Raw genomic sequence first — 24,935 nt, forward strand, 5'->3', positions numbered from 1 at the left:
GTCAGGAGAGGAGGAAATATGTGTGTGTGCGTGTGTGTGCGTGTGTGTGTGACATACAGCATAACAACCTGGACTGAGCAGCTTGCCACAGGGGCACCGAAGGGACACTGCCTCTGCTCTATATAGATCTAGGAAAACTTAGGAATTCTGACATCTGCCACTGTTTCTGAGGCTTTATTGCTCTGAAGACCAAACACGCAGATGTGAGTGAAATTTTCATCTAGGTAAAATGTCATCGGCTCTCAGCTTGACTGCATGTTTCCCATGTTCCATGCGCTCATGCTCACTCAGGCACACACCTGAACATTCTGAGGGTCACAGGACGTTTCCCCTGCTTTCCCCACTGCCTGGTCAGTTTCCTTTCTTACCTGCAATGCCTGTCATCTGTTCTTCATCCAGACGTCAGCTGTGACTTGTAGATCTCCAGACTGTGTGAGGACAGTGTATCACAGTTTATTTTGATTCTATTTTTTTCCTTTCTCTGGTGTGGTGTATGCATGTGTGCGTGTTCGTGTGTATGTGTGTGTGTGTGTGTGTGTGTGTGTGTGCGTGCGTGTGTGCACAGGGTGTGATTTTGTGTCGAGGCCAGAGGTAGATGTCAAGTGCATTTCCTCAGGTTGTGAGCTGAAGCCTCTCACTGGATCTGGAGTTTGGTGATTGGCGGCTAGACCAGCTGCCCAGTGAATTTCAGGCACTCTCCTGCCTCCACCTCCCCAGTGCAGGGATTACTGGCCCCGCCTGGATTTTTATATGGCTTCCAGATATTCGAGCTCAGGTCCTCAGCTTGCACGGCACGGCATGCGCTTTACCAGCAGAGCCATCTTCCCAGCTCTTGATTCTATTTCTGTGACTATTGGGTTGTCCTTTTCTCTCATTTTAGATTTAAACAAAGGGACAGAATCTAACTTTGGTTTGTTGGTGGTTATGTGGCCAGGGTCTTGCACAGCATCCATTGGATAGAACACATAAAAAAATACATTATATCATTGCCTATTTGTATCAATTTGTATCGTTGTATCAATTTGTATCAATGCCTATTTGTATCAATTTGTATCATTGATACGAATACATTGTATCAATGCCCTGCGGGTGTAGTCGAGACTTTTGCCTTAGACCAGTCTGGTTTCAAATTGTGCCTACTGTTACTCTCCAGTGACCCTCAGATGTTCTTTAACCCTGACACCTAGATTTCCTTGTCTGTAAAATGGGATGCCAGTCTTGCCAAGAGATCACTATCTCGTCTTGCTAGGAGGTCAGTGAGGATCAGCCCACGTACAACAGGCCTATAGCACCAAGCACCTGAACGATGGCATAAGTGCACGCTGTCTTTCAGTCTTTGTCAGATCACATGTCAACGGACCATCCTGAATCCCTCCGCAGCAGCTGAACTGAGCTCACGCTCCTGGGGTGCTGGAAGTAGCGCCATATCGTGAGCTGGTGTTTACTTAGCTGTTCAAAGTCACGCTGCCTTATCAATTATTTGTTTTGGTTGTGATCTTTTTTTTTCTTCCTTATGCCGCCGGTGAGTGTAGAGTTCTAAATGGCCAGCGCTTGGGTTTATCTTTCAGCCCTGGCTGATGCATATTGCCCTTCGAGGTACTGCTAAACCCCTGGATGGACGACAGCAAATGATGGCTTCGCCTGTTGTGTGCACACTGCCATGAGCGCACACCCACACCCTGTATTTCCTATGGCTGGAGTTTCCAAGTTTCGTTACATTTTAAAGCAAATGTTTTTTACTTGCTAATCGTCCCCCCTACACACCAGAATATATAGTAACAGAAGGAAACGTTTTAAATGTATTGTTTTATCCTTTTGTTTGTAACTAGCGTGTGTCTGGGTGTGTGCGACAGAGCACACATGCCGAGGTCACAGAGCGGCTTTGTGTAGTCATTTTACTTTCTGTGTTGGTTTGGGCTCGAAGGCTGGTAGGCAGGCTTTCACAACGAGCGCTTTTCCTCACTGAGCTATCTGGCTTGCTCCTGTTTTGTTTTATTTACTGAGACAAGACGCACTTGTTTGCAGCCATTAGGGTAAATATTTTCACCCCCACCATATCTCTGAGCTTTCCGGCTTGGCCAAGAATCGAGAATTCTGATCAGACGTCTGCTGCCGTCAGGGATGAGCAGAACCATTTATTTATGTAAGATGCTTAGCCAGTTTGCAAACAAATGTATTTATTTAGGGAGAAGTGTGTCAAGTTTTAACTGACAGATAATCAATTATAATATGTCTCTTGGAAACACTAGTGAATTTTAGACAAAAATCACGGGGGTTTGAGAGGATGATGGGGTGGTTCTTACTCCTGTCTCAGAGTTACCCGCGAGGGTCACTTGGGCTTTGATTTTCCTTTAGAAATGCCTCAAAGGATAACGTTTCTCTTTTCTTGAAATGTAACATATACACGTAACCTCAGTGTAGAAGAACTGTTAAAAAAAAATCATTGAAAATGGGTGGTAGCAGCGAAATGCTTTAAAAGGGCCCGAGGCGGAAGTTAGGCCAAGTAGAGCACGTTCTGAGCATGTCTGAGCATGCGCGAAGACGTGGGCTAGTTCTCTAGCAGCTCGTGAACCAGACGTGGCGGTGGCGCTCGGGCTCGTTTGTCATCCTGACTGTCGTCCCAGTCAGGAGGCTCAGGCAGGATGATCATGCTTTCAAGGTTATGCTTTCATTGAGTCTCAGATAGCTCAGGCTATGTAGGGAGTTTGAGGCTAGCCTGAGGTACGTGAGACCCATTTTTTAAAGTCTTATTTGAAAACCTCTCTGTGAGCAGCTTTCTATCGGCTCCCACCAATTCTTCGGAAGCTCTGAAGCAGGGGCTACTGGTAGGCGAGTCCAAGATTAACTGGTGATAGAATTGGGTTTGAAAACTGCCATACTCCCAGTCATGACAATTGATAAATATATTTGAAGATGCTAATCTTATTAGTCAGATAGGCTTTGGGGCGCAAGGATGAGAAAATCCCAGTCAAATCTTCAGCCAAGAGGATTTGCGACAAGAGTAACAGAAAGCATACATCCAAACTCAGAGCCCCTGACCACAGCACCAGGGTGTTAGCCTCGTCCCAGTCAGGTCCCCTGTCTGTGGTCCTGGGGGATGCTGGGAGCTTCCTTCCTGCTCCTCTTCTTCCTCCCAGATCTGATGAGCATCTGGAGCCTTAGAACCAAGTACATACACAGTACATACAGTCACACGGTGACCTCCACTGCAGTGACTTGGACACTTACAGCCTAACACTGAGGCAGAAGGATGGGTTACAGACAGGATGCCATCACCGGGAGTGGGAGAAGAGTTGTCTCCATCCTGAAGGAGGGACTCGGGTGCTGAGCTAGCAACGGTAACACCACACCCACCGCCGCCAGCGCCTTAGCCTCCAGCCTCAGAAGGCTGAGTTCTCTAGGTCCTTAGGAAATTCTTGCTGTCACTAATTACCCAGTTCTTAGAGTTCTTCAGGTCGCTGGCCTGGGGCTCTCTCTGTTCAGGGGCCATCTCCTGATGGGACAGTGAGGGTCTGAGACTTGACTTCTCAGCCCCTGGGAGAAGTCTGGTCTCTGCTTTGTCTTCAGCTGGTGAAGAAAGGGTTTGTTTTCAGGGGCTCAGCTGCTGAGGGGGTGCAGAGGGAACCTAGTGGTTTGCTGTAGTTAGACTAGTAACGTTGGTGCCTCCCTGTTAAAGTGGAAAGAATTTGAGAAACAGTTTGTCTAAAAGCATATTGTTGATTAAGCATTTAATTCTCGTGTGTGTGTGTGTGTGTGTGTGTGTGTGTGTGTGGTGTGTGTGTGTGTGGTGTGTGTGTGTGTGCGTGCGTGCAGTGTGCATGTGTGTGTGCTATAAAGCAGGGCCTGGCCACTTTGCCTGTGTCTTCCTTCCCTTTCTCATAGTAACCCAAACTTCTTCTCTGCCTGCCATCTGAATTCCACGAGCTAGGCAGAGGGCTGTCCTGTGCCAGCAGCTCGGCAGGAGCCTAAGTGTTGACAAACCTTGCTAAGTAGCGTAAGTCTTCTTTAGCAGACTTGGAACTTTGAAACATTTTAAAATTATCTATTTTTTTGAGAATTTCATACATGAGTGCTGTATTTACATAATTTCTACTCTCTCCTCTCCCCACTCCCTTGTCTCCCTCTCAAATTCGTGACCTCTTCTTCTTTAATTAGTCTTGGAATTTTGAGACAGAGACCGGAAGGTTCTGCAGGAAATGCCACGTCCCCTCACTCGGGGTTGCAGTCCCTGGATTTCTGTGTATCTAGATTTAGACACATAGACACAGTGTGATTTTCTTTTTGTTCTTCTCTGACTCCTGGGCTTTGAAGATATGGCTGAGCCAGTTTCTGTTTTGGTTTGGTATTTATTTATTTTATTTTATTTTTAACAACCAGTGAACCTTAAGGCCGTACCCCATTTCCTCTCTTGTTTCTCGCTTGAATCGGGAAAATAAAGGAGACTTGAGTGATGGTCCACGTGCCGGGGCTGCAGTGCAGTTTGAAAGTGGCGGCCTGAGGCAGGCTCTTTAGTTTTGTAGCAAGAGGCTGGAGAGATGACTTGGCAGTTAACCTGGGTTTGGTTCCCAGCACCCATATGGAAGCTCACAACCACCTGTAAGTCCAGTTTCAGGGATCCAGTGCCCTCTTCTGGCCTCCTAGCACATGCATGCTACATATACATGTATGTAGGCAAACACTCACACACTTAAAATAAAAATAAGGAAAATTTTAATTTGTAGATAGCCAATTATTTCTGCTTTCAAAATATATTTCCGTATCAATAAACACAATGTAAAATCAAGGACTTAAGGACTGGAGAATGGCTCACAGGTGCTGGGGGCCAGGAGGTGGTGACACATGAGGGGTTGGGGACCAGCAGGTGGTGGCACATGCTCCCAGATGTCTCTAAAACAAGCACTTGGGAGGCAGAGGTAGGCAGATTGCTTTGACTTTGAGGCCAGCCTGATTTACAGAGCTAGTTCTAGGATAGGCAGGGCCACACAGAGAGATCCTGTCCTGAGAAACAAGCAAACAAACAAAAACCATAAAAATTAAATAAATAAGTGCTTTAATAAGTAAATAGGACCTGGGTGTGGTGGATCCTGCTTGTGCCAGGCAGCTCACAACTGCCTTTAACTCCAGTTCTACGGGATCTGAAGCCCCATCTTGCCTCTGCAGGCTCATGGTGCATATTTAAAGCAGATGCAGATAAATCTACATTAAAAACCTATTTAGAAAATTAAAAAGAGAAAATGCTGAGTGGCCAGGTAAATGGTTCATACTTATAGCGCGTGTAACTGAGGATATGCTGTCAATAACTTAACTCTGAACAGTGGAACATTAGGAGAGAAGACACGGTTACTGTCCGGCTGATCCAGGAGGAAATTGATAAAGGACAGGGACTTCTGTTGGTGACGCCAATCCCAGAGTGAGAGAAAGGCTGCTTCTTCTTCTTCTTCTTCTTCTTCTTCTTCTTCTTCTTCTTCTTCTTCTTCTTCTTCTTCTTCTTCTCCTTCTCCTTCTCCTTCTCCTCCTCCTCCTCCTCCTCCTCCTCCTCCTCCTCCTCCTCCTCCTCCTCCTCCCCCCTCCCCCCCCCCCCCCCTCCCTCCTCCCTCCTCCCTCCTCCCTCCTCCCCCTCCTTCTCCTCCTCCTCCTCTTTCTTCTTCTTCGTGTTACTTCCTGTGTCTCCTGGTGGGAGATGCCACTAGCTTCTACGATTGTGGCCTTTCGGTGACAATGTCCTCAGTGTGCAATTTACAGACCCATGGTTGAAGACTGTCTGTCGTGTACTGCATGTATTTTCTCATTCAATTTATAATTATGGATGGCATTATGACTCAATGCCCAAAGCTAAAACATCTTAAATGAGGAAGGCTGGAAGTATTGATTTAGCAGAAGGGTTGACTCTGTCGTGAAATCCGCTTGTCCATGGTGAGTGCGTGTGATGTGGGTGACCATGGAGGGCTGTCTTTTTTTTTTTTTTTTTTTTTTGGTTTTTCGAGACAGGGTTTCCCTGTAGTTTCTAGAGCCTGTCCTGGAACTAGCTCTTGTAGACCAGGCTGGCCTTGAACTCAGAGATCCGCCTGCCTCTGCCTCCGGAGTGCTGGGATTAAAGGCGTGCGCCACCACTACCGGCAGGGCTGCCCCTTTTTAAATTAGAATTTTGGTGGGAAATCCTAGTGGTAAGGCCAAGGAACCTTAAAAACAGTTGCTCAAAGAAGATAGCTTTAAGAGATATAATATTAGTTCAAAATCTACTGAAGTAAAGGCAACCATGACTGATGAGAGAGTCGGCCTTTCCCCGGGGTTGAGCTCCCTAATTGTTCAATACAGAGAAGTCAGCCCTGAAACCACATACACACACAACAGAATCAGGGTTCCCTGGTTGTATTCACATATTTGTGCATTGATATCATATACACATAGGTAATCCTAGTAGTTGGAGAAGAAGAGGCTCTCCATTTGGGAGTGGCGTGTCTGAGAAGGAGTTGGAGGGGGTCTGGAAGGAGGAAAGGGAAGGGAGAAAGGGCTGTAAATGTATTTAAATTAAAATATAAAAAATCCATTGAAAGGAAGGGAATGCGAGGGGTTGGAGAGCCGGCTAGGGGTAAAAAGCCTCCTATGAGGGCATGAGAACCCTCATTAAAGCCGGATAGGGCCAGTGTCTACAAGCTCAGGACTAGGCTGAGTGGATGTGTCAGATGGACTCAGGAGGATCCTGAGGCTTGATGGGCAGCTGGTCTAACCTAGTCAATCAACTTCAGGTTCCGTGAGAGACCTGTCTCAGAAACACGTCAGAGAGCCATTGGAGGAGGACATGTGATGGCTTCCACCTTTGTGAAACACATGCGTGTGTAATCCCACACTCCCCTCCAGGAAATATGAAGGCCAGATAAAATGATACGCACATATATTACAAGATTTGGTTACGGAGCACAAATGGTCTCCAGGGATGGTGCTTTCTGCTCACATCTCCAGAAGGTAGAAGATGATTCTATCAACTTGACAGAAGCTGTAACTGAGAGGAGGGAACCTCAGATGAGACAATGCTTCCTTATGATCAGGCTGTATGCAAGCCTGTAGGGCATTTTCTTAATTAGTGATTGATGGGGTGGGTGCCACCCCTGAGCTGGTGGTCCTGGGTTCTATAAGAAAGCAGGCTGAGTAAGCCATGATGCGCAAGCCAGTAAGCAGCATCCTGCATGGCCTCTGCATCAGCTCCTGCCTCCAGGTTCCTGCTCTGTTTGAGTTCCTGTCCTGACTTCCCTCAATCAGATCAGTGATGTGGAAGTGGAAGGCAAATAAACTCCACCCCTACCCCCCACACCAGGTTGCTTTGGCCAGGGTGTTTCATCGCCGTAATGGGAACCTTAATTAAGCCACCATATTCAAATGCTGTTATTCCTAGGGAGGCAGACTTCTTATAAAGAAGAGCAAAGGCCAGGTGCTTGCTTGTATCGGTGAATTAACTGGTAAGATCGAAAGTAGTTCTCCTGTGCCCTAGAATTCTGAATCTTCAGAGTCAGGTGGCTGAAGGATTAGTTGGCTCCGAAAGTGAATTTGCTTAGGAGCCCAGATTTAGGAAGCCACACAGGAAGAGTCTGGAATCTGCGTTTCCCTGAGGCTGTTTTGAAAAGAAGGGAAAGTGGTGCTTCCTGTTTTCTTTCCTTACCAGAGGAAAGGAACAAGCAGGGGTAGAGACCGCTGCTCCCTCCAGGGACAGGATAGGCAAGGCTCTCAGGCCAGAGGGACGCCAGCGCTGCCCCTCACCTTGTCTTCCTAAAACTATCTTTCTCGGATGGGGAATTCTAAAAGTGAGGTACAAATTCCAAGAGGCCTTTCATCACAGCCAGGCCTGGGACCCTTTAGAGTTCTTAACTCTTTCCATGCTGCGCCTTGGTTTTTTCAGTTGCATTAAATTATAAAGTGGAGCTGGGCTTGGCAGTGCAGCCTCTAATCCCAGCCCTTGGGAGGCCGGGGGCAGGACGGTCATGAGTTTAAGGCCAACCTAGCCTGAGCTGACCAGTCTCTGCTCCCCTCCCCACATAAATAAAAATCAAGAATATATATACATATAGGTATGGAGACTTCCAAATAAAGAGAGAAGGACGAGCATGCATAAATTATGTACAGATGGTAGCAATGAGCCTTCAGACCACAGAAAGATCTTCTTTTAGGAAGAGAATGGTATAGTTCTTCCATTCCTTCATATTCACACGCCCATGTGTGCTTGCAAGAGTTTCTGCCTTGCCTTCTCAGTACCCTCTACTGTAGTGCTGATATCTGAGACCTCCACCTACACAGGGCCAAGGCAGCCCACTTTGAGCTGCAGGTTTTACTTCCAGAGGAAAACCCAATGATAGTAGCCAGCTCTGTAAAGAATTGTGATGGTACTGTGCCTGCCGAACAGAGGAAGCCCCTCTTTGCTCTTCACTGAGGTCTAAAGGTTAAATTTGTGTTAAGAATTACAAAACTTCAAAAAAAAAAATTCAAGCCCACTTGACCTTTGGGTATGCCTGTGCTCCTGACGTGGCCCCAGAAGCTGGGACGGGGCTTGGCTCATAAGCAACACTTGAGATAATTTTTGTTTTGTTTTGAAACAGTGTCTAAGGGAAGCAAGTAAGCTCAGCTTGTCCTTGGGACCATTATGTAGGCTGACTTTGAACTCCTGGTCTACCTGCCTTTACTTCCTGGGATTAGAGGCCCACCCCCCTAAGCTTGCCTTTAGGCCTTTAGGAATGGTTTAACACCTTTGGATTACTTCCTAATCAATCGGAGGTGTGTCCTTGGGATGACAACCTTTTCTTTCTGACCACTAGTGTTTACTTTTAGTAATTGGAAAATGCTGGAAGTTTGGTGTCTGCACTCAGGAGTCTGGCTACACAGCGCGTCCCTTTCTGACACTTCCGAGACGTGCCCTGGTCTTGGGTTGACTCGGAAGCAGTCACCTGTTTCAACTTTAACGAGGCAGCTTCCATCCCGTCCAACTTTCTGGAAACACACGTAGCCTCTCGCGCCGTAATGACTGTGGGAATCACTGTGCAGCTGCCAGAGGTTTTTCTGGCCAGGGAACTTCTCTTGCCAACTATTTCCTCTCAGAATATCTCCCTTTTATGTCTGCTCAGTCAGGAAGTGATAGCTGCGTCTCATGTTCTTAGCTGTTGTGAGGACGGCAGCAGGGCTAAGGGAATGAACGGGAGGGGCAGGTGCTTGACTCCAGACCTTGCCACCAACCACAGGGCTCTGAAGATTTTCCAGGACGGAAAGTTCCTGGCTCCTTAATGCTCTGCCTTGTTCTGTCCTGGCACTCTTGCTGGCCGGGAGCTTTTGGAGGTCCTCTTGTGTTGTCCCTGTCTAGAATATATGATGTCAGATACATGGTTTCCTCGGGGGTGGGTCAGTGTCAATCTTTGTCGTTGGTCGCTGCTTTATCTTTCTTCCTGTGGTATCATCAACCCCATTTTTATCTTCTGCACTCTGTTTTCTTTGCCTTTGTGCTGTCCTGAGGCACCGCTGTTGTTAGAGACAGGCAGTGAGGGGTAGCAGCTTGGAGTGTGCCACAGCTGGGCAGCAGCGTGTCAGGTGTGCACTTGAGCCATGGGGTCAGGCTCTGCAAACCATGGACTCTGCTGTGTTCATAGGGAAATCTTTTATCATCTGTTAGGTTTTATATATTTATAGGGACTTGTGCATTGCTGTGTTTTATAAGCCAAGTCATTCTGATATGTTACAGATTTGAGGAATTGATGTTCAATTGTGTGAGAAAATGTGTAAAATCATTTCAGTAAGCAGTGTTGTGTTTCTTTCTGGCTTGTGTTTACCCCGGAGTCAGAGGGAGGAACCCGGGACTCGACCATGTGCGTGGAAAGGTTGTTTATTAGGGAAGGGGGTGTTCCACAGTGGGGTGAAGGGACAGGAGGGGGGCAGGAAAAGAGGAAGAAGAAGAGAAGGGGTAAGGGAGAGGGGGAGAGAGAGAAAGAGAGGGAGAGAGAGACAGGGGAAAGCAGAGAAGTGGGGAAAGAGGCAGAAGCGAAGCTGCCTTTCAGAGAGGAAGATGGAAAAAGAGAGTGAGCTCAGGCCGGAAGCTGAAGATCAGCCTGCCTCAGCGGATGGGGGAGGGAGTGGGCGTGGCCTGTCTCTTAAAGGGACAGGGACCAAAACCATAACAAGCAGTATTACACATCTAGTCTGACAACAGCGAAGTTTTCGGCAACCACACGCTCATCTTAAATTAAGTTTTTGGGCTAGCATGTGCGCTGACTGGTTTTATGTCACCTTGACATAAGCTAGAGCCATTGGAGAGGAGGGAGCCTCAACTGAAAAAAAATGTCTTCATAAGATCGGGCTGTAGGCAAGCCTGTAGGGCATTTTCTTAAAAATGCGGGAGGGCCCAGCCCATTATGGGTAGTGCCAGCCTTGGGCAGGTGGCTCTGTAAGAAAGCAGGCTGAGCAAGCCCTGGGGAGCAAGCCAGTAAGTAGCACCCCTCCATAGCCTCTGTATCAGTTCCCGCTTCAGGTTCCTGCCCTGACTCCTTTCAATGATGGGCTATGATGGAGATGTGTAAGCCAAATAAACCCAGCTCGATTCTGGTTGTGGTGTTTACTCTAGGACGAGTAACCCTAACTAAGAAACATATAAACTATTGGATTCATGGCTTCTCCATATATATTCACTATTGCCATTTTTCCTCCTCTCCTATCCCTCCTCCCTACCTTCAGCTTACTTTTCCTCCTTCACCTTAGCTTATCACAAGCCAGCCATCGTCCTGACTGTTCACCTTGCTAGGGTGAATGCACACGTGGGAATAGACACGCTAATAGCAGGGTGCACAATGCTTGACTTTAATTTTTTTAAAAAAGTTTTATTTAGTTATTTATGTGTATGAATGTGTATATATGTATATACATACACACACACACACACACACACACACACACACACACATATATATATATATATATATATATATATATATATATATATATATATATATATATATATATCTGTGTGCCACATATGTTTCTGGAGCCCTTGGAGCCCAAAAGAGGGCTTTGGGTCCCCTGGGATGTGAGTTACAGATGGCTGAGTTGTGTGTGGGTGCTGGGAATCAAACCCTAGTTCCCTGCTAAGAGTCAGTGTGCTCAGTCATGGAGCCATCTCTCCCGCCCCAGGCTACTAGGCTTTTGTTCTTGTTTTTTTTTCTTTTTCTCTCATATATTACATCCTGACTGCAGTTCCTCTCCCTTTCCTTCCCTTCCCCTCCCTTTCCCTTCCTTTCTCTTTCCTCCCCCTCCCTTCCCTTCCTTTCCCTTCCCTTCCCCTTCCTTTCCCTTCCCTTCCCTTCCCTTCCCCTCCCTCCCCTCCTCCTCCCTTCCTTTACTTTCCCTGCCCTTCTCTTCCCCTCCCCTCCCTTCCCCCTCCCCTCCTTTCCCTTCCCTTCCCCTCCCCTTCCCTCTTCCCCTTTCCCTTCCCTTCCCTCCCCTCCCCTCCCCTCCCCTCATCTCTTCCTTATACCTCACCTTTCCCCCAGACCCACTTCCCCTCCACCTCCCCTCAAAAAAGAGCAGGTCTCCCAGAGACATTAACCACACATGGCATAACAAGCTACAATAAGACCAGGCACATACCATCATATCAGGGCTGGAGGAGGCCACCCAGTAGCAGGAAAAGGGTTCCACTGGTGTGCAAAGAGTCGGAGACTGCTCCACTGTTGGGAATCCCCTAAGAACAACAAGCTACTTGGCCATAACATACACACACACACACACACACACACACACACACACACACACACACACATATATATATATATATATATATATATAGAGAGAGAGAGAGAGAGAGAGAGAGAGAGAGAGAGGGAGAGAGAGAGAGGACCTCAGTCAGATCCCTGCAGGCTCCCTGATCTCTGCAAACCCTGGTCAGTTGATTCTGTGGGCCGTGTTCCTTTGGTGTCCCTGACCCCTCTGGTTCCTCCAGTCCTTCCTCCCCTTCCTCTGCAGGACTCCCCAATCTCCACCTAATGTTTGGCTGTGGGCTCTACACCCTCTCCATCAGTTGCCAGCTGAAGTCTCTCTAGTCTCTCCCATGATGATTCTGCTAGGCTCCGGTCCCAGAACACTGCAGGCAGGACAAACTGTAGGTTGAAGGTTTTGTGGCTGTGTTGGTGTCCCGGTCCCTCCACTTGAGGCCTTGCTTGGTTACAGAAGATGGCCAGTTCAGGCTCTGTGTCCCCCATTACTAGGAATCTTTGCCAGGGATACTCTCATACATTCCGTGGAGTTCCCATCACACTAGGGTTCTACTCGCCCCCGAAATACCCCTGATTTCAGCCGTTAATCCTCAACACCTGATCCCTCCTGTGTCCAACCCCACCGGGCCCCCAAGCCACCTGCAGAGTCTATTCTATATCCTCTCTCCAGGGGGATCCTTGCATTCCCCTTTTACAAATAATACTAAATATCTTGGGGTAACTCTAACTGATCAAGTGAAAGACATTGTGTGATAAAAACTTGGAGTCTTTGAGGAAGGAAACTGAAGAGGACACCGGAAAATGGGAAGCTCCCCCACGCTCATGGAGATTAACATAGTAACAATGGCTAACCCCCAGGGTTTTTTAACATCTTTGGTTGAGTATGTCTTAGAGCAGACAGACTGATGCTCACTCCACTCCTCCGCTCTTCCGCTCTTCCGCTCTTCCGTTCTTTCCAAACTCAGTTCCATTTCTTTAACTCTTCGGATGAAGTCATCAGTTTCTACAGGAGCTGGGCAGCTTCTTAGGTTTCGGGTTTTATCAAGGCTCTGGGTAGCGGAGCCCAGACCCTCTTTACGGACATGCCCTGTGAGCTGGTTAATTACTTTCATTCCCATTTCTCTAAGGTGGCTCAGCACTGAGATTAGGGGAGGAGTTCTATGGCACTCAGCTCAGACTGGGAGGCATGGGGATGAGCGGGGTGCCATGTCACCTCTATAATTTTTATGTGTCCTAAGTAAAGCTGTTTTTGTTGTTGTTATGTTTTGAATTATAAACAGGTCTTGGCTCCTCAGAGAACCTGTCCTTTCTTTCTCAGCATTCTGTTTAATGCTGTGATATGCTCAGGGCTGCTCGAAGCCTTTCCAATGCAATGTCAGGAACTCAAGTCAGATTGGGAAGTAGTTAGGGTTGCTCCCTCTTGGCACAATCCAACTCCCCATTTCTTTTTCTTTTTCTTTTTCTTTTCTTTTCTTTTCTTTTCTTTTCTTTTCTTTCTTTTCTCTTTTTTTGGTTTTTCGAGACAGGGTTTCTCTGTAGCTTTTGGTGCTTGTCCTGGAACTAGCTCTTGTAGACCAGGCTGGCCTTGAACTCACAGAGATTCACCTGCCTCTGCCTCCCGAGTGCTGAGATTAAAGGCGTGAGCCAACACCACCCGGCTTAACTTCCCATTTCTAAGAAAGCACCATCTAAAGACCCCACAGGTGCTTCTGCCTGCCCGGCAGCTTGTGTCAACCATGGTAGTAACTAGTATAAATGATGCGCATAGATAGATATCCATACTCAATAAACATGGATTATATCTCTGCCCATGCATGCTACTGCTTGATCACCCCTTCCCCATGGAAATCTTATCTCATAGGGAAAAAAATCTGATGGTCTAAAAATAGATTCTTTTGGTAACTAAAAAAGCCAGGAACCAAAGTTTTATGTGATTTTCAGCCAAAGTGAATGGAAATGATGCATTCGGAAGATTCTGGCTAATACCAGGATGAGAAAGGGTGAGAAGGCTAGCCGCCACTTGCACACCTTCCTCTGGGAGAATTCCACATGTGCATCTAACTGGCACATCCTCATGGTATTATGGCAACACTGCCAGCCAGGCCTGAGAGAGGTCAGGCACTCGATCTGAGTTAGACTCCCTTGTGAGCAGAAGAGGGCGTGCAGCCACCCCTTCTTGGGATTGTCCTAGAAACACTCATAAAACTTTCAATAGGTTCAAAACGTATTTCTGTAGCTTACGAGGGAGTTGTTAATTTAGGTGGCACTAGGGAGCTCCTGCTGTGGCCCCCGCTCTTTTCTGAAGTGGAGCACGCTGTGGAGCGTAAAAAAGGCTCTCGAGCTTCTAGGAGGGTTTAGAACGCGTCAGCAATGGCAGTTGACGGCTTAGCCCTCCTAGCACTGACACCAGGTAGATATCCTCACCCTTCTTTTATGGTTTGGTGGGTGACCAACGTTAAGATGAAAGCTGAGTGTCACGACCACCTCATGCTCATATGACCTGAGTGGGTCCTAGAGCCACACCTACATAGTCACCTAAACATGAGTGAGAGGCTCCGAAAAGCGGGGGCTAATCTGACAGCTTTTGTTTTTTCCTCTGGAGACAGGGTATCATTAACTCTCTATGTAGCCCAGGCTTGCCTCAAGCTCACAGAGATCCACCTACCTCTGTTTCCTAACTGCTGGAAATAAAGGCGTGTGCAGTAATGTGATGTCATACTCTTTGGACTCTTTTGGGGGTGCCACCCAGCTCCCAGATGAATGACACACGGAGTCTTTTTCTTATTTATAAACATCCAGCCTTAGCTTGGCTTGTTTCTTGACTGCTTTTCTCAACATATACTATCCCATCTACTCTTTGGCCTCTGAGTTTTTCCTGTTCTCTTCTTGAAACCTTACTCTTACTCCGTGCATTGCTGTGTAGCTGGGTGGCTGGCCCCTGAAGTCCTCTTCCATTTCAGACTACTTCTCCAGAACCCCTTCTCCCTTCTCCCAGTTTAATCCTCTGATTTATTCTCTCTGCCTGCCACCTCCACTTATCCTCCTACCTCGCTATTGGCCATTCAGACCTTTATTAGACCATCAGGTGTTTGAGACAGGTAAAGTATCACAGCTTCACAGAGTTTAAAAAATGCAACATAAACAAAAGCAAAATACCTTAAAATAATATTCCTAGCAGGCGTGCGCTGTCACACCTGGCCCCTGACCACTCTTAATATTTTGCTGTGTCCCATTAAAAATTATTCATTTTATGTATATGTATATGTTACAGAGTGTTTGTATGTGTGCATGTGTGTTCAGGAGCCTGAGTGTGCCAGAAGAGGCGTCAGATTTGCCACAACCAGAGCTGGAGTCACAAAAAGTTGTGAGCAACCATGAGGGTGCTGGGAATCAAATCCAGGTCTTGTACAAGAGCAGGAAGCACTCTTAGCCTCTCGGGCCATCTCTCCAGCCCTCTGTATTTCTATATGTACACATGGAGAGGTGTGTGTATATGTACATGTACATATTAAATTATTTCTTCTTTGGGAATTTCATACACAAATGCAATATATTTAGATCATAGCCTGTCCTTGCTCCTCCCCTCACATCCGTCTGTCTCTGTGTCTTCTCCCCAATGCCATTCCATCCTCGTATTACCTGCTGAGGCACTTAGTGCTTCCCAGTAATTGTGCAAGAGTATGGGCCATCTACTCCAGCAGGGGCAGCCTGCTAGGCTGCACCTCTGAATAAAAATGACTCTAGTTCTCAGCAGCTATCTCCTGCTAAAAGCTCTCCAGTTAAGGGTGGGGCCTTGTGAGCCCCTCCCCTCCCCATGCTTGGGGGAACACTGGCTGGCTTGATTTTAGGCCTGTTATTTTAAATATATATGTGCAACCTTGATGATCGGCTGGTGCTTATTCCACACCATCCTAAGGGCCAGGGCATTCCCTTAACTCTTGGTGGCTGCCAAGGTCGTATCATAGCTGAACTAACAGGTTCCCCACCACTTAACGCTTCCTGTTCTTTCCACAACCAGATCTTTTTGTGAATCTAGGATTCTCAAAAGTTTCTGAGTATTCCAACTGTAAATATTTACCCGGTGTCCTTGTGCAGAGTGTGGATTCTGAGTGTGATGATGATGCTAACAATGTAAACATTCCTTCCTTCTAGGCTGGTGGATGACCGCTGCGTGGTGCACCCAGAGGCAGGGGACCTTGCCAACCCACCCAAGAAGTTCCGAGGTAAGAAAAAAAATTGAAGACAGTGTGACCTAAGAGGGCAGGTTATTTTGTGTCTTAGGTAATAATGTTAAAATTATACTCAGTGTTTAACGGAAGATCACTTCCAGCTCCCCCATAGGTTTTTGTTGTTGTTGAACTGTGAGGGATCTGTGATCTGAGTTTGTTTTGCAATGTGACTTCTATATGCTGACAAGAGACCCTGACAATTAACCATGAAAGATGACTTCCTCAAACCAGTTCATAAGAACTAAATGCTCTTTATTCATAGATTCCTGTGGCAGTCCTATTGTAGATGGTACAGTGTTTTGCTGGTGGCATGTTGATTATCTTTATGGAAGTCCCATGTTACATGAATGTGGCTGTTACAGCCACACGACGCTAGGTAACTAACTGTTGTTAGTTAACTCTGTTCCAAGTGAACTCTTAGAAGCAGCTTCATGGTTTCCTTGACTGAGAAACCAGTTGCGGCAGCAGGTTGATTAGAATTTGGCTGTTGCAAAAGGATTAATGGGACCTGTAGAACATTTTAGAAAACAAAAAGTAGTAACTAAAACAACATTACAGCAACATACAAACATTAAAAGCTAGGCTCTGCATGTAAGAGCGAACATATGGTAGTGATCTTTCTGACTGGGAGTGTCTCGCTTAGGTTTCTTTTCTTAGTTTCTTTTCTTAGTTTCTTTCTTTCTTTCTTTCTTTCTTTCTTTCTTTCTTTCTTTCTTTCTTCCTTCCTTCCTTCCTTCCTCTTCCTCCTCCTCCTCCTCCTTCTTCCTCTCTCCCTCCCTCCCTCCCTCCCTCCCTCCCTCCCTCCCTCCCTCTCTCTATCTCTCCTCTCTCTCTCTCTCTCTCTCTCTCTCTCTCTCTCTCTCTCTCTCCAGGCTCTCTCCATATAACCACCTGACCGTCCTGGAGCTCACTCTGTAAGACCAGGTCTTGCATCACCACGTGCCAGGCTTTGCCTGAAAGCATCTTTGGGAGGAAGGGGTCTATTTTAGGTCACAACTCTTGGCCACATCCATCACGGAAGGAATTCAGGGCTGAAGCAGAGGCCATGGAGGGGCATGCTCCCTGGCTTGCTCCCCGTGGCTTGCTTAGCCTGCTTTCTTCTACAGCTCAGGCCCACCTCTGGCCAGGGGTAGCACTGTTTAAAGTAGGCTGGTCCCTCGCACACCAACTACTAGTTAAGATAATGCTCCAGAGTCTTGCTTAGAGGCTGATCTGATGGAGGCATAATTTCATTTGGTTTACAACAGAGTAAAATTTCGTTGTGTATATATGCCACATCTCATCATCCATTCATCTGTTGACAGACGGGTACCTGGAATCTCCATTTCATGGGTATTGTGAACACACCAGCAATAAACATGGATGTCCAAGCATCTCTGTTGGAGGCTATAGAGTCCTCTGGACATAAAGCCAGGAGTGGACAGCTGCTACATATGGTAGCTGTATTTTTTTTTTTTAGAATCCAGAACCACCAGCCCGGGGATGACACCACCCACAGTGGGCTGAGCCCATCCACATCAATCACTAATTAAGAAAATATCCTACGGGCCCCATCTTATGGAGGCATTTTCTCAATTGAGGGTCCTTTCTCTTCCGATGATCCTAACTTCTGTCAAGTTGACATAAAACTAGCCAGCACACAGTTCTTTCTATATTCTAAATTTTAACTTCCCTGTCTGAGGTGTGGCTGACCAGGAGTGTCCTCCATTCTGTCCCTTCTGCTGATGTGGCAGCTTCTCAGCTTTTTGGAGTTCAGTTTCATCGTTCTTGCTCTGTCTCCTGTGCTGTTGGAGTCCTGTTTAGAAGGCTCCAAAGAGAACAGTCTACAAGGCAGACTGGGACAACGCAGTGTTTGTAGTGGGGAGAGGCTGACTGCCTTGTCTGAGGGCTGTATTGTCATCTAAAGTGGGCCACCTGTCCGAGGACGTCTGCCACTGTCCCAGGAGAGCTGAGCTGGATAGTAAGAACAATGCCCTCTGGGAAGGGTTTGTTAGCCTTTCCGTCTTCTCAGGGACGGCCATTGCAGCTGCCTTTGTTATTATACAAATGTAGTCAAGTTATAATAAAAAAAAACAAAGCGAGTTTCTATTAAGCATGTTTAGCCCTACTCCTTCCACCTGACCCTCTTCTGGGGCAGAATTCTTTTCATTTTATTTTTGTTTCTTAGTCATTGAATTTTACCCATAGAAAACCCCTTTTTCCCTGCTGTAAAGGGCCATTGGATACCGTGGGCTGAGATAGCCAAGCTCTCTCTGGACCGTAAGATCAAACTTGGTTCCCAGGGATGTCCCGAGTCTTTGTGCTCTGGGTTTCAGCACCCAGATTCCCCCGTCCTCCGGGGACTTTCCCTTGCCACAGAGCAGGTTGTGTGCAAGTGTGGGCTACTCTGGAGAACCTGAAGAGCCAGAGCTAACAACTCTGTGCCCCAGAGGCAAATAGGTCAGATGCCTGGGCCCTTGTTATCCGGTGGGCAGGGCTTCAAGGTGTCAATCATTCCGAGCTGGAGCCTGGCTACCCTGTAGTCTGACTTAGCTCACCACCCTGCTGACTGGCTCTTGGTTCCTGCTTCCACTTTAAAACTAACCCCCCTGTCTCTCCACTTATCACCAGAAATGGGTGATATCCTTTCTTGTCAAGACCCAGAGATCCCCTTGTCTGAAACCCCAACTCTTCTCTATGATTTATGGATTCTCATCCTGGCAGAGCCCAGAGCCCAAGTCTCTGAATTTGACTCACTCTGTGCTGGTTTCCCCAGCGGCCAAGAGCAAACTTTCCCAAACGCTGCCGGTCAGCCTTGGGCGGCTTGTTGTTGCAGCTCTGCCCGCCTTTGTCACTGCCTGTGTCTGTCTCTCCTGCCTCCTCTTCAGCTATAACAGCCATTGCAGGTTCCCAGAGCTGACTCACGAGCTCAGCATGTCCAGACTGCTCTGCTGAGCTCTCAGAACTGCACTGTTTCTTTCTTAGCTGCTGTGAAGGGACAGGAGCCATCATCCCCTAGGTTCCTCTCCGTCAGTCGGGCGTATGCTATTCTCAAGTTAAACAGTTTTCCCTGTTCAGCAGTGCAATGTGACTCCAGCTCAATTCCTCTGATTTCTAGAGAAATTAGCTTTTTTGGAACTAAAGTTCCAAATTGGCTAAAGTAATGATTTCTCCAACTGTGCACAATTGTGAAGTTTCCTGTGGCTATGTCATGACAACTTTTACCTTTGGAGAGGGTCTAGGCAATGTCTACTCCTTCCTTCCAAAGTTCCAGTGGCAAACCCAGACTTCTCCCTGGGGAACCGATGAGTTTACTGAAATTACGCACAGAGCATGGGGAGGGGTCACTAGTGGGAGTGTGGGTGACTTAAAGTCCTGCCAAGGTAGGGCTGCATCAAGCGTGGATGACTCCCCCATGTCTGTGTAGACGGAGTTCCCCGCCTTCAGTCTTCCTCAGCTTGTGTGTGTACTCAAACGTCTCCTTGACACCCTGAGGCCGTGTGCCATTAGGACAGAAATATGTGCACTAGCTGGCTGCTCAGGCAAGGGTTCAATGACCCTCCCACCAGCTCCCTCTCTGATGAGTGTCTGCAGGACACCAGTATGCAGTCAGTCTTTCTGCAGCCCATCAGTCTGCAGCCTGCCAGTCTGGAGCCTGCTAGTCTGCAGCCCGTAAGTCTGCATCCCGCCAGCCTGCAGTCCGTCACACCTACTGTGATGATCTTCAAGCCGGCACAGCTGATCTGATGAGGAAGGTGGCGGTTTGGCTTGGAGGACAATGACATCACAGTTGCCTTGTCAGCAGAGAAAACCAATGTCCTTACAGCCTCCTGCACAGTTAGCTTCACAAGGAATCATGCAAGGACAATACTGTAAAGGAGAACAGAGTGGCTTTGTGTTACAGAAGCTAAGATCCTGTGCTAATCAGATTCTTTGTTATATTTATTCAACCTACTTGATTTTGATATATATATATTTTTTTTTATTTAGGGTCTTGGGTGGGGCAGAGTCACCTTGAATTTCCTACGTAGCTCAGAATGTCCTTGAACTTTGATGCTCCTCCTGTCTCCACCTCCCAAGTGTTGGGATTACAGGTGTGTGACACCATGCCTGGCTTTCTTTGTTTTTAAAAAATGATCTGTGATAAAGATGTGTGCACAGCAGAAACCCACCCTCTTCTGGTTCTCAGATACTTGGGTATCAGCTGGGCTTCACATTGTTGTGGCCAAATGCCTGAGAAGAAACCCATCCAGGAAGGAAGGGCTTCCTCGGGCTCATGGCTTGTGGAGTCAGGGAAGGCGTGATGGTAGGAACAGCTTTGGGCCATGAGCAGGAGTTGCTGGGTGCTTGCTCACATCTGGGCAGGTTAGGAAGCAAAGAAAAGGGAACTGCGGGTGCTTTGTTGGCTGTCTGTCTCAGCTTTATTATTCTGGGGCGAGCCGCATTCAGGCCGTGTCTCCTTCCTCAGTCACACACTCGCAGACTCGCCCAGTCTCCTAGGTGACTCCAAACCCAGCCGGCTGACAGTGATGGAAAGCAGCTCACACGTCATCTGTCCACACTGAGAATTTGCCGTGTGTGCTGCTGGTTACTAAATTCCAGACCTCACTTGGATTATACTGTTTTGTTTTCTTACTCCTCCGTTTTTCCCACGATCCCTGCTGTATTTGGTCACCTTGTCCTTTCCAATTTCTCAGGGTTGCAACGCTTCTTCAGTCTTTATTGCTCTTGCCCTTGGTACTTTTGAAGAGTACAGCCAAACATTTATTGACTTTCTTTTGGTTTGGCTCTTTGTGGTGTTTTGCTTACAGGTTTGGCTGGGGGTTAAAGTCTGGGGACGCATACCTCAGAGGTCATGTGCACGTCCCTGTACCACACAGGTCATGGTGTCAACATGGTTATTACTAGTCTTGTGTTTTGATGTACAATTTCACATTCCTTGTGTTCTGTGAAGAGAGTTACTTTCATTTATGGCTTTAGAGTGTTTCCTTCCTATCTCCCCTTTGTATTTCTTCTTTTTCTGAAAAATCTGTGTTAGCCACTGTATGGTCCTTTTGAGTCAGGAGAAGACGCTGGCTTACGTGTCCTTCTGTGACCCTAGGGGTGAGGAGACAGAGACATGAAGGTGAAGCCAAGCAGCCTGTCCCCAGGGGAGCCTGTCCCCAGGAGGGCCAAGGAGAGAGGCGGTGGCCCCTGACTAATCAGGTTCTCCACAGTGTTGGACTTTTTGAACTAGAATGTTCCAGCTCTTGAGATCCTGAAGTTGTTGACCCATGCCTGTTTCATAACCCACCAAGCCTATCACAGGGCCACGCCTGGCAAGCAACAGATGTTTAGAGGTCATAAGTCATGGTGCTCAGGACCTGGAATTTAAAGGAAGAATTTCTGCTCTGTGCAATGAAAACATCAGGTGGCAAAAAATTGGGGGCTTGGGTATGACCACTAACAAAGTCTTTACCTGCTTCCTTTTCCAGTGACTACAGAGGATGTTTTGCAGGCATGGCCTTCCCTTTGCCTTCATTCATGGAGGTTACACACTCAGGCACACCAATGAAGACAATGTGTACATGCGTGCACATGCATGTATGCAAGCGTGTGTGCATGTGTACGTGTGTGCGTGTGAAGTCAGAAGTTAGTATGAGATGTCTTCTTTGAGACAGGGTCTCTCTATGAACCTGGAGCCCCTCATTCTAGACAGTCCAGTTGACCTTTGTCCCTGAGGCCAACTGTCCCCAGTTATATAAGGACATGGTCACCCCAGCTTTTTACATGGGAGCTGGGGATCTGAATTCTGCTCTTCAAGCATGTGTGGCAGGCTCTTTACCACAGAACCATCACCTCAGGCCCCAGGTGGTTGACTTTTTATGTTGCTGAGCACACCAGTCTTTTCTAGTTCTAGCACTCTTGTGTTAGAAAACCCATACACTCACTGCCTCCATCAACCCAACAGTTGCCTTGTGGAAGTCCTTCAGATTTAGCATTCATATCATTTTTTTTATTTTTATTTTGAGACAGGGTCTCAGGTTTCCCAGTCTGCCCTCAAACTTGCTAGGGAGCCGGTTTGGACTTCTTTTGAGGGATTATCGGAACGTCCACCATGCTGAGCTTAGTGTTGAGTCCTTTTCTCTTCGCACACAAAGACAAACTGTTTCAGGATTGAAATCAACTAGCCTAATTTATTGAGCGTTTGATACTTCATGCTTCAGGCTCCCTAGGCTTCTTTCGTCTGTCCGCAGAGATTGCAGCTATCTGGATTTGGACTTCCGAAATCTATGGGAAATGAGGTCTTGCAGCCATCATAAGGTCACTGACCTTTGAGGCAGAGCTGAAACCAGAGCCAAGGTTCACCACCCTCCAGATCTTTGAACTTTGCTTGCCTGGAAATTCTACCTCTTGTTCACAGCTTCACAAGGGAGTCTGAACCCCTCCTGCATTACGTATTTGTCTCATGTGATTTGTGATTATCTGCAGCTTCTTTCTCCTATGGTCTTGATCTGTTTCAATTCTTTTATATGCTGCAGCTGCAGGTTCCTCAGGGATCCTCTGGCCGTCACATGGTCTTGCTTATTTTCTGCCAAAGTCCCTGTTGGTTAGGTTGACACTTTATATGTACCAAAGACTGAACACAGTTGAGTTTATTCTAGGGAGATGCCATCTTGGTCTTGGAGACTATACGTGCAGATTAAGGGAATGCCTCCCTTCCATTTTTCACTGAACCAACTCTGGTGTAATGATTTGGTGTTCAGACCGACAGCTGCCTGCATCTGTACTAGGACCTTTAAGCATTCTTCATGGGTGTCAGCCTGACTGTAGGTTCCGGGCATTTGTGGAAGCCACCCTGACAATTGCTGCCTGCAGCTGATCCCCTATCCCTAAACTCCCAGTCGGCGGTGGAAATGGGATAACGATGAGTTTGTTACTTTCTTCAGTGAGACCTCAGAGAAGAGCTAAGTGTGAGAAGTGGATTCCCGTGCCGGTTTTTCTCCCATGAAGTTACCCAGGATTATAGAAATTGTGCATTTTCTAGTGCTAGAGGGATGGCCCAGTGGTTAAGAGCACTGGCGTCTCTCAGTAACCACGTGGTTTCTCCCAAACATCTGTAACTCCAGTTCTAGGGAATCCAATGCCTTCTTCTGACCATGAGCACCGGCACATACATGTAGGCAAAGCACCCACACACACAGAGTAAAATAAATAAATCTAAAGCACTTAGTGTCCATTAAAAGAAGGTTCTTGTGGTTTTGAGTGGTAAGGAAAGGGCTGTTTGGAAGTTTCATAAATTGTTGAAAGTCTTACAGTGAATTGTGTGTCTAAAAGGTGATGAACACTGCATGAACTTTGATTAAGTTGTAGATTTAAATGTTAAGTTTAATTACCCCCCCCCCCATGAGTAAGCAGTGGGAGGCTAGAAAGATGGTTCCATGAGTACAGATGTTTGCTGGAGAGGCTTACCCCCTTGGTTTGATCCCTGGGACCCATAAAAATCTCAGTGTGGCAGGGCTGTGGTGGTGCACACCTTCAATCCCAGCACTCGGGAGGCAGAGGCAGGTGGATCTCTGTGAGTTCAGAGCCAACCTGGTCTACAGAGTGAGTTCTAGTTACAGCTAGGGCTGTTACACAGAAAAACCGTATCTTGGAGAATAAAACAAATAAAAAACACCCATCTGGATGTGGAAGCTCTGTGATCCGCCACTCTTATGGGGGGAGGCAGAGACAGGAGGATTGCCTGGAAGCATGAAGGGGTTAGCCTGGAGCACATTAGTGCAGAAATGAGAGATCCTACCTCAGCAAGGCTGAAGGCAGGAACCAACTCCTGAAAGCTGTCCTCTGACCTCCACATGTGTGCTGTGGAGTATGCAGCTGCAGCCATACAGCCACGTCATGCACACATGGACAGCTGGCAAATAAAACATAGACTCATGTCGTACATTCATACACACATGTACAACGGATGATAAATAAAGAATAAACTCATGTCGTATGTTCATGCACACATGTACAATGGACAATAAATAAAAATAAACTCCTCGTAAGTTCACGTGTCACAGTCTCCTTTCAAGCTGCACGTGAAATTATTGGTCTAAATTCCTACTAAGTACTGAATAAATATCACAATCTGGGCATTTTAATAGCTAACACTGCAATAGAGAGTTTGGGGGCTGGCTTGGTAGTCAAACCCACTTGTAGAAGGCCTGAGTTTGGTTCCCAGCAACCACACGAGTGGTTTCACAACTACTTGTTAACTCTGGCTCTAGAGAACCTGACATACTCTTCTGACCTCCACGGACCACACAAATGTATTAGGTAATGAGCTGCGGGCAGGCCTGCTTTTCATCCCGCCCGGCTCCCGCATAGCTAGCTTATGCCCTGAAATAACAACACACAAACTGTATTCATTTAAACACTGCCTGGCCCATTAGCTCTAGCCTCTTACTGGCTACTTGGTTAACCCATTTCTACTAATCTGTGTAGCACCACGAGTGGTGGCTTACCAGGAGAGATCTTAACCTGCATCCGTCTCGGAGAGGAGAGGCATGGCGACTGTCTGAGCCATCTGCCTCACTTCCTTCTTCCTGTTCTGTCTACTCCACCTATCTAAATCCTGCTCTATCAAAAAGCCAAGGCAGTTTCTTTATTAACCAATGAGAGTCCTCCATCACACAAATGTGCATAATTAAGAACAAATCTTTTTCTTTTGTAAAGGTTTGTGTATATGAGGGTTTACCGATGTGTGTCTGCACCGTGTGTGCAGTGCCCGCAGAGGCCAGAAGAGAGGGTTGGATCTCTTGGAGCTGGAGTTACAGGTGGTTGTGAGCCACTCAGGATGGGCTTTGGGAACGGATTCTGGGGCCTCTGCAGGTGGAGCCAGCATTTTGAGATGGCGCTGGACCATCTCTCCCGCTCCAAAACAAGTCCTTTTTTAAAAAGGTTAAATATGGAAATTCTCAGCTCTGAGTGCTTAAAATGGTCTTTTTGTGTGTGATCTCACATG

At 47.1% G+C, this 24,935-nt stretch overlaps 1 protein-coding gene across 1 annotated transcript in view; it reads left to right on the plus strand.

Annotated features, from left to right (window-relative positions):
• The window catches only part of Itpr2 (inositol 1,4,5-trisphosphate receptor type 2), a 391,594-nt gene that overhangs the window by 13,823 nt on the left and 352,836 nt on the right, over nt 1-24,935 (plus strand). The window contains 1 exon segment of the mRNA XM_038317812.2: nt 15,888-15,958. Within this exon segment, the coding sequence (XP_038173740.1) occupies nt 15,888-15,958 (71 nt within the window).

Source organism: Arvicola amphibius, chromosome 2 (assembly GCF_903992535.2).
Source record: "Arvicola amphibius chromosome 2, mArvAmp1.2, whole genome shotgun sequence".
NCBI classification, from domain to species: Eukaryota; Metazoa; Chordata; class Mammalia; order Rodentia; family Cricetidae; genus Arvicola; species Arvicola amphibius.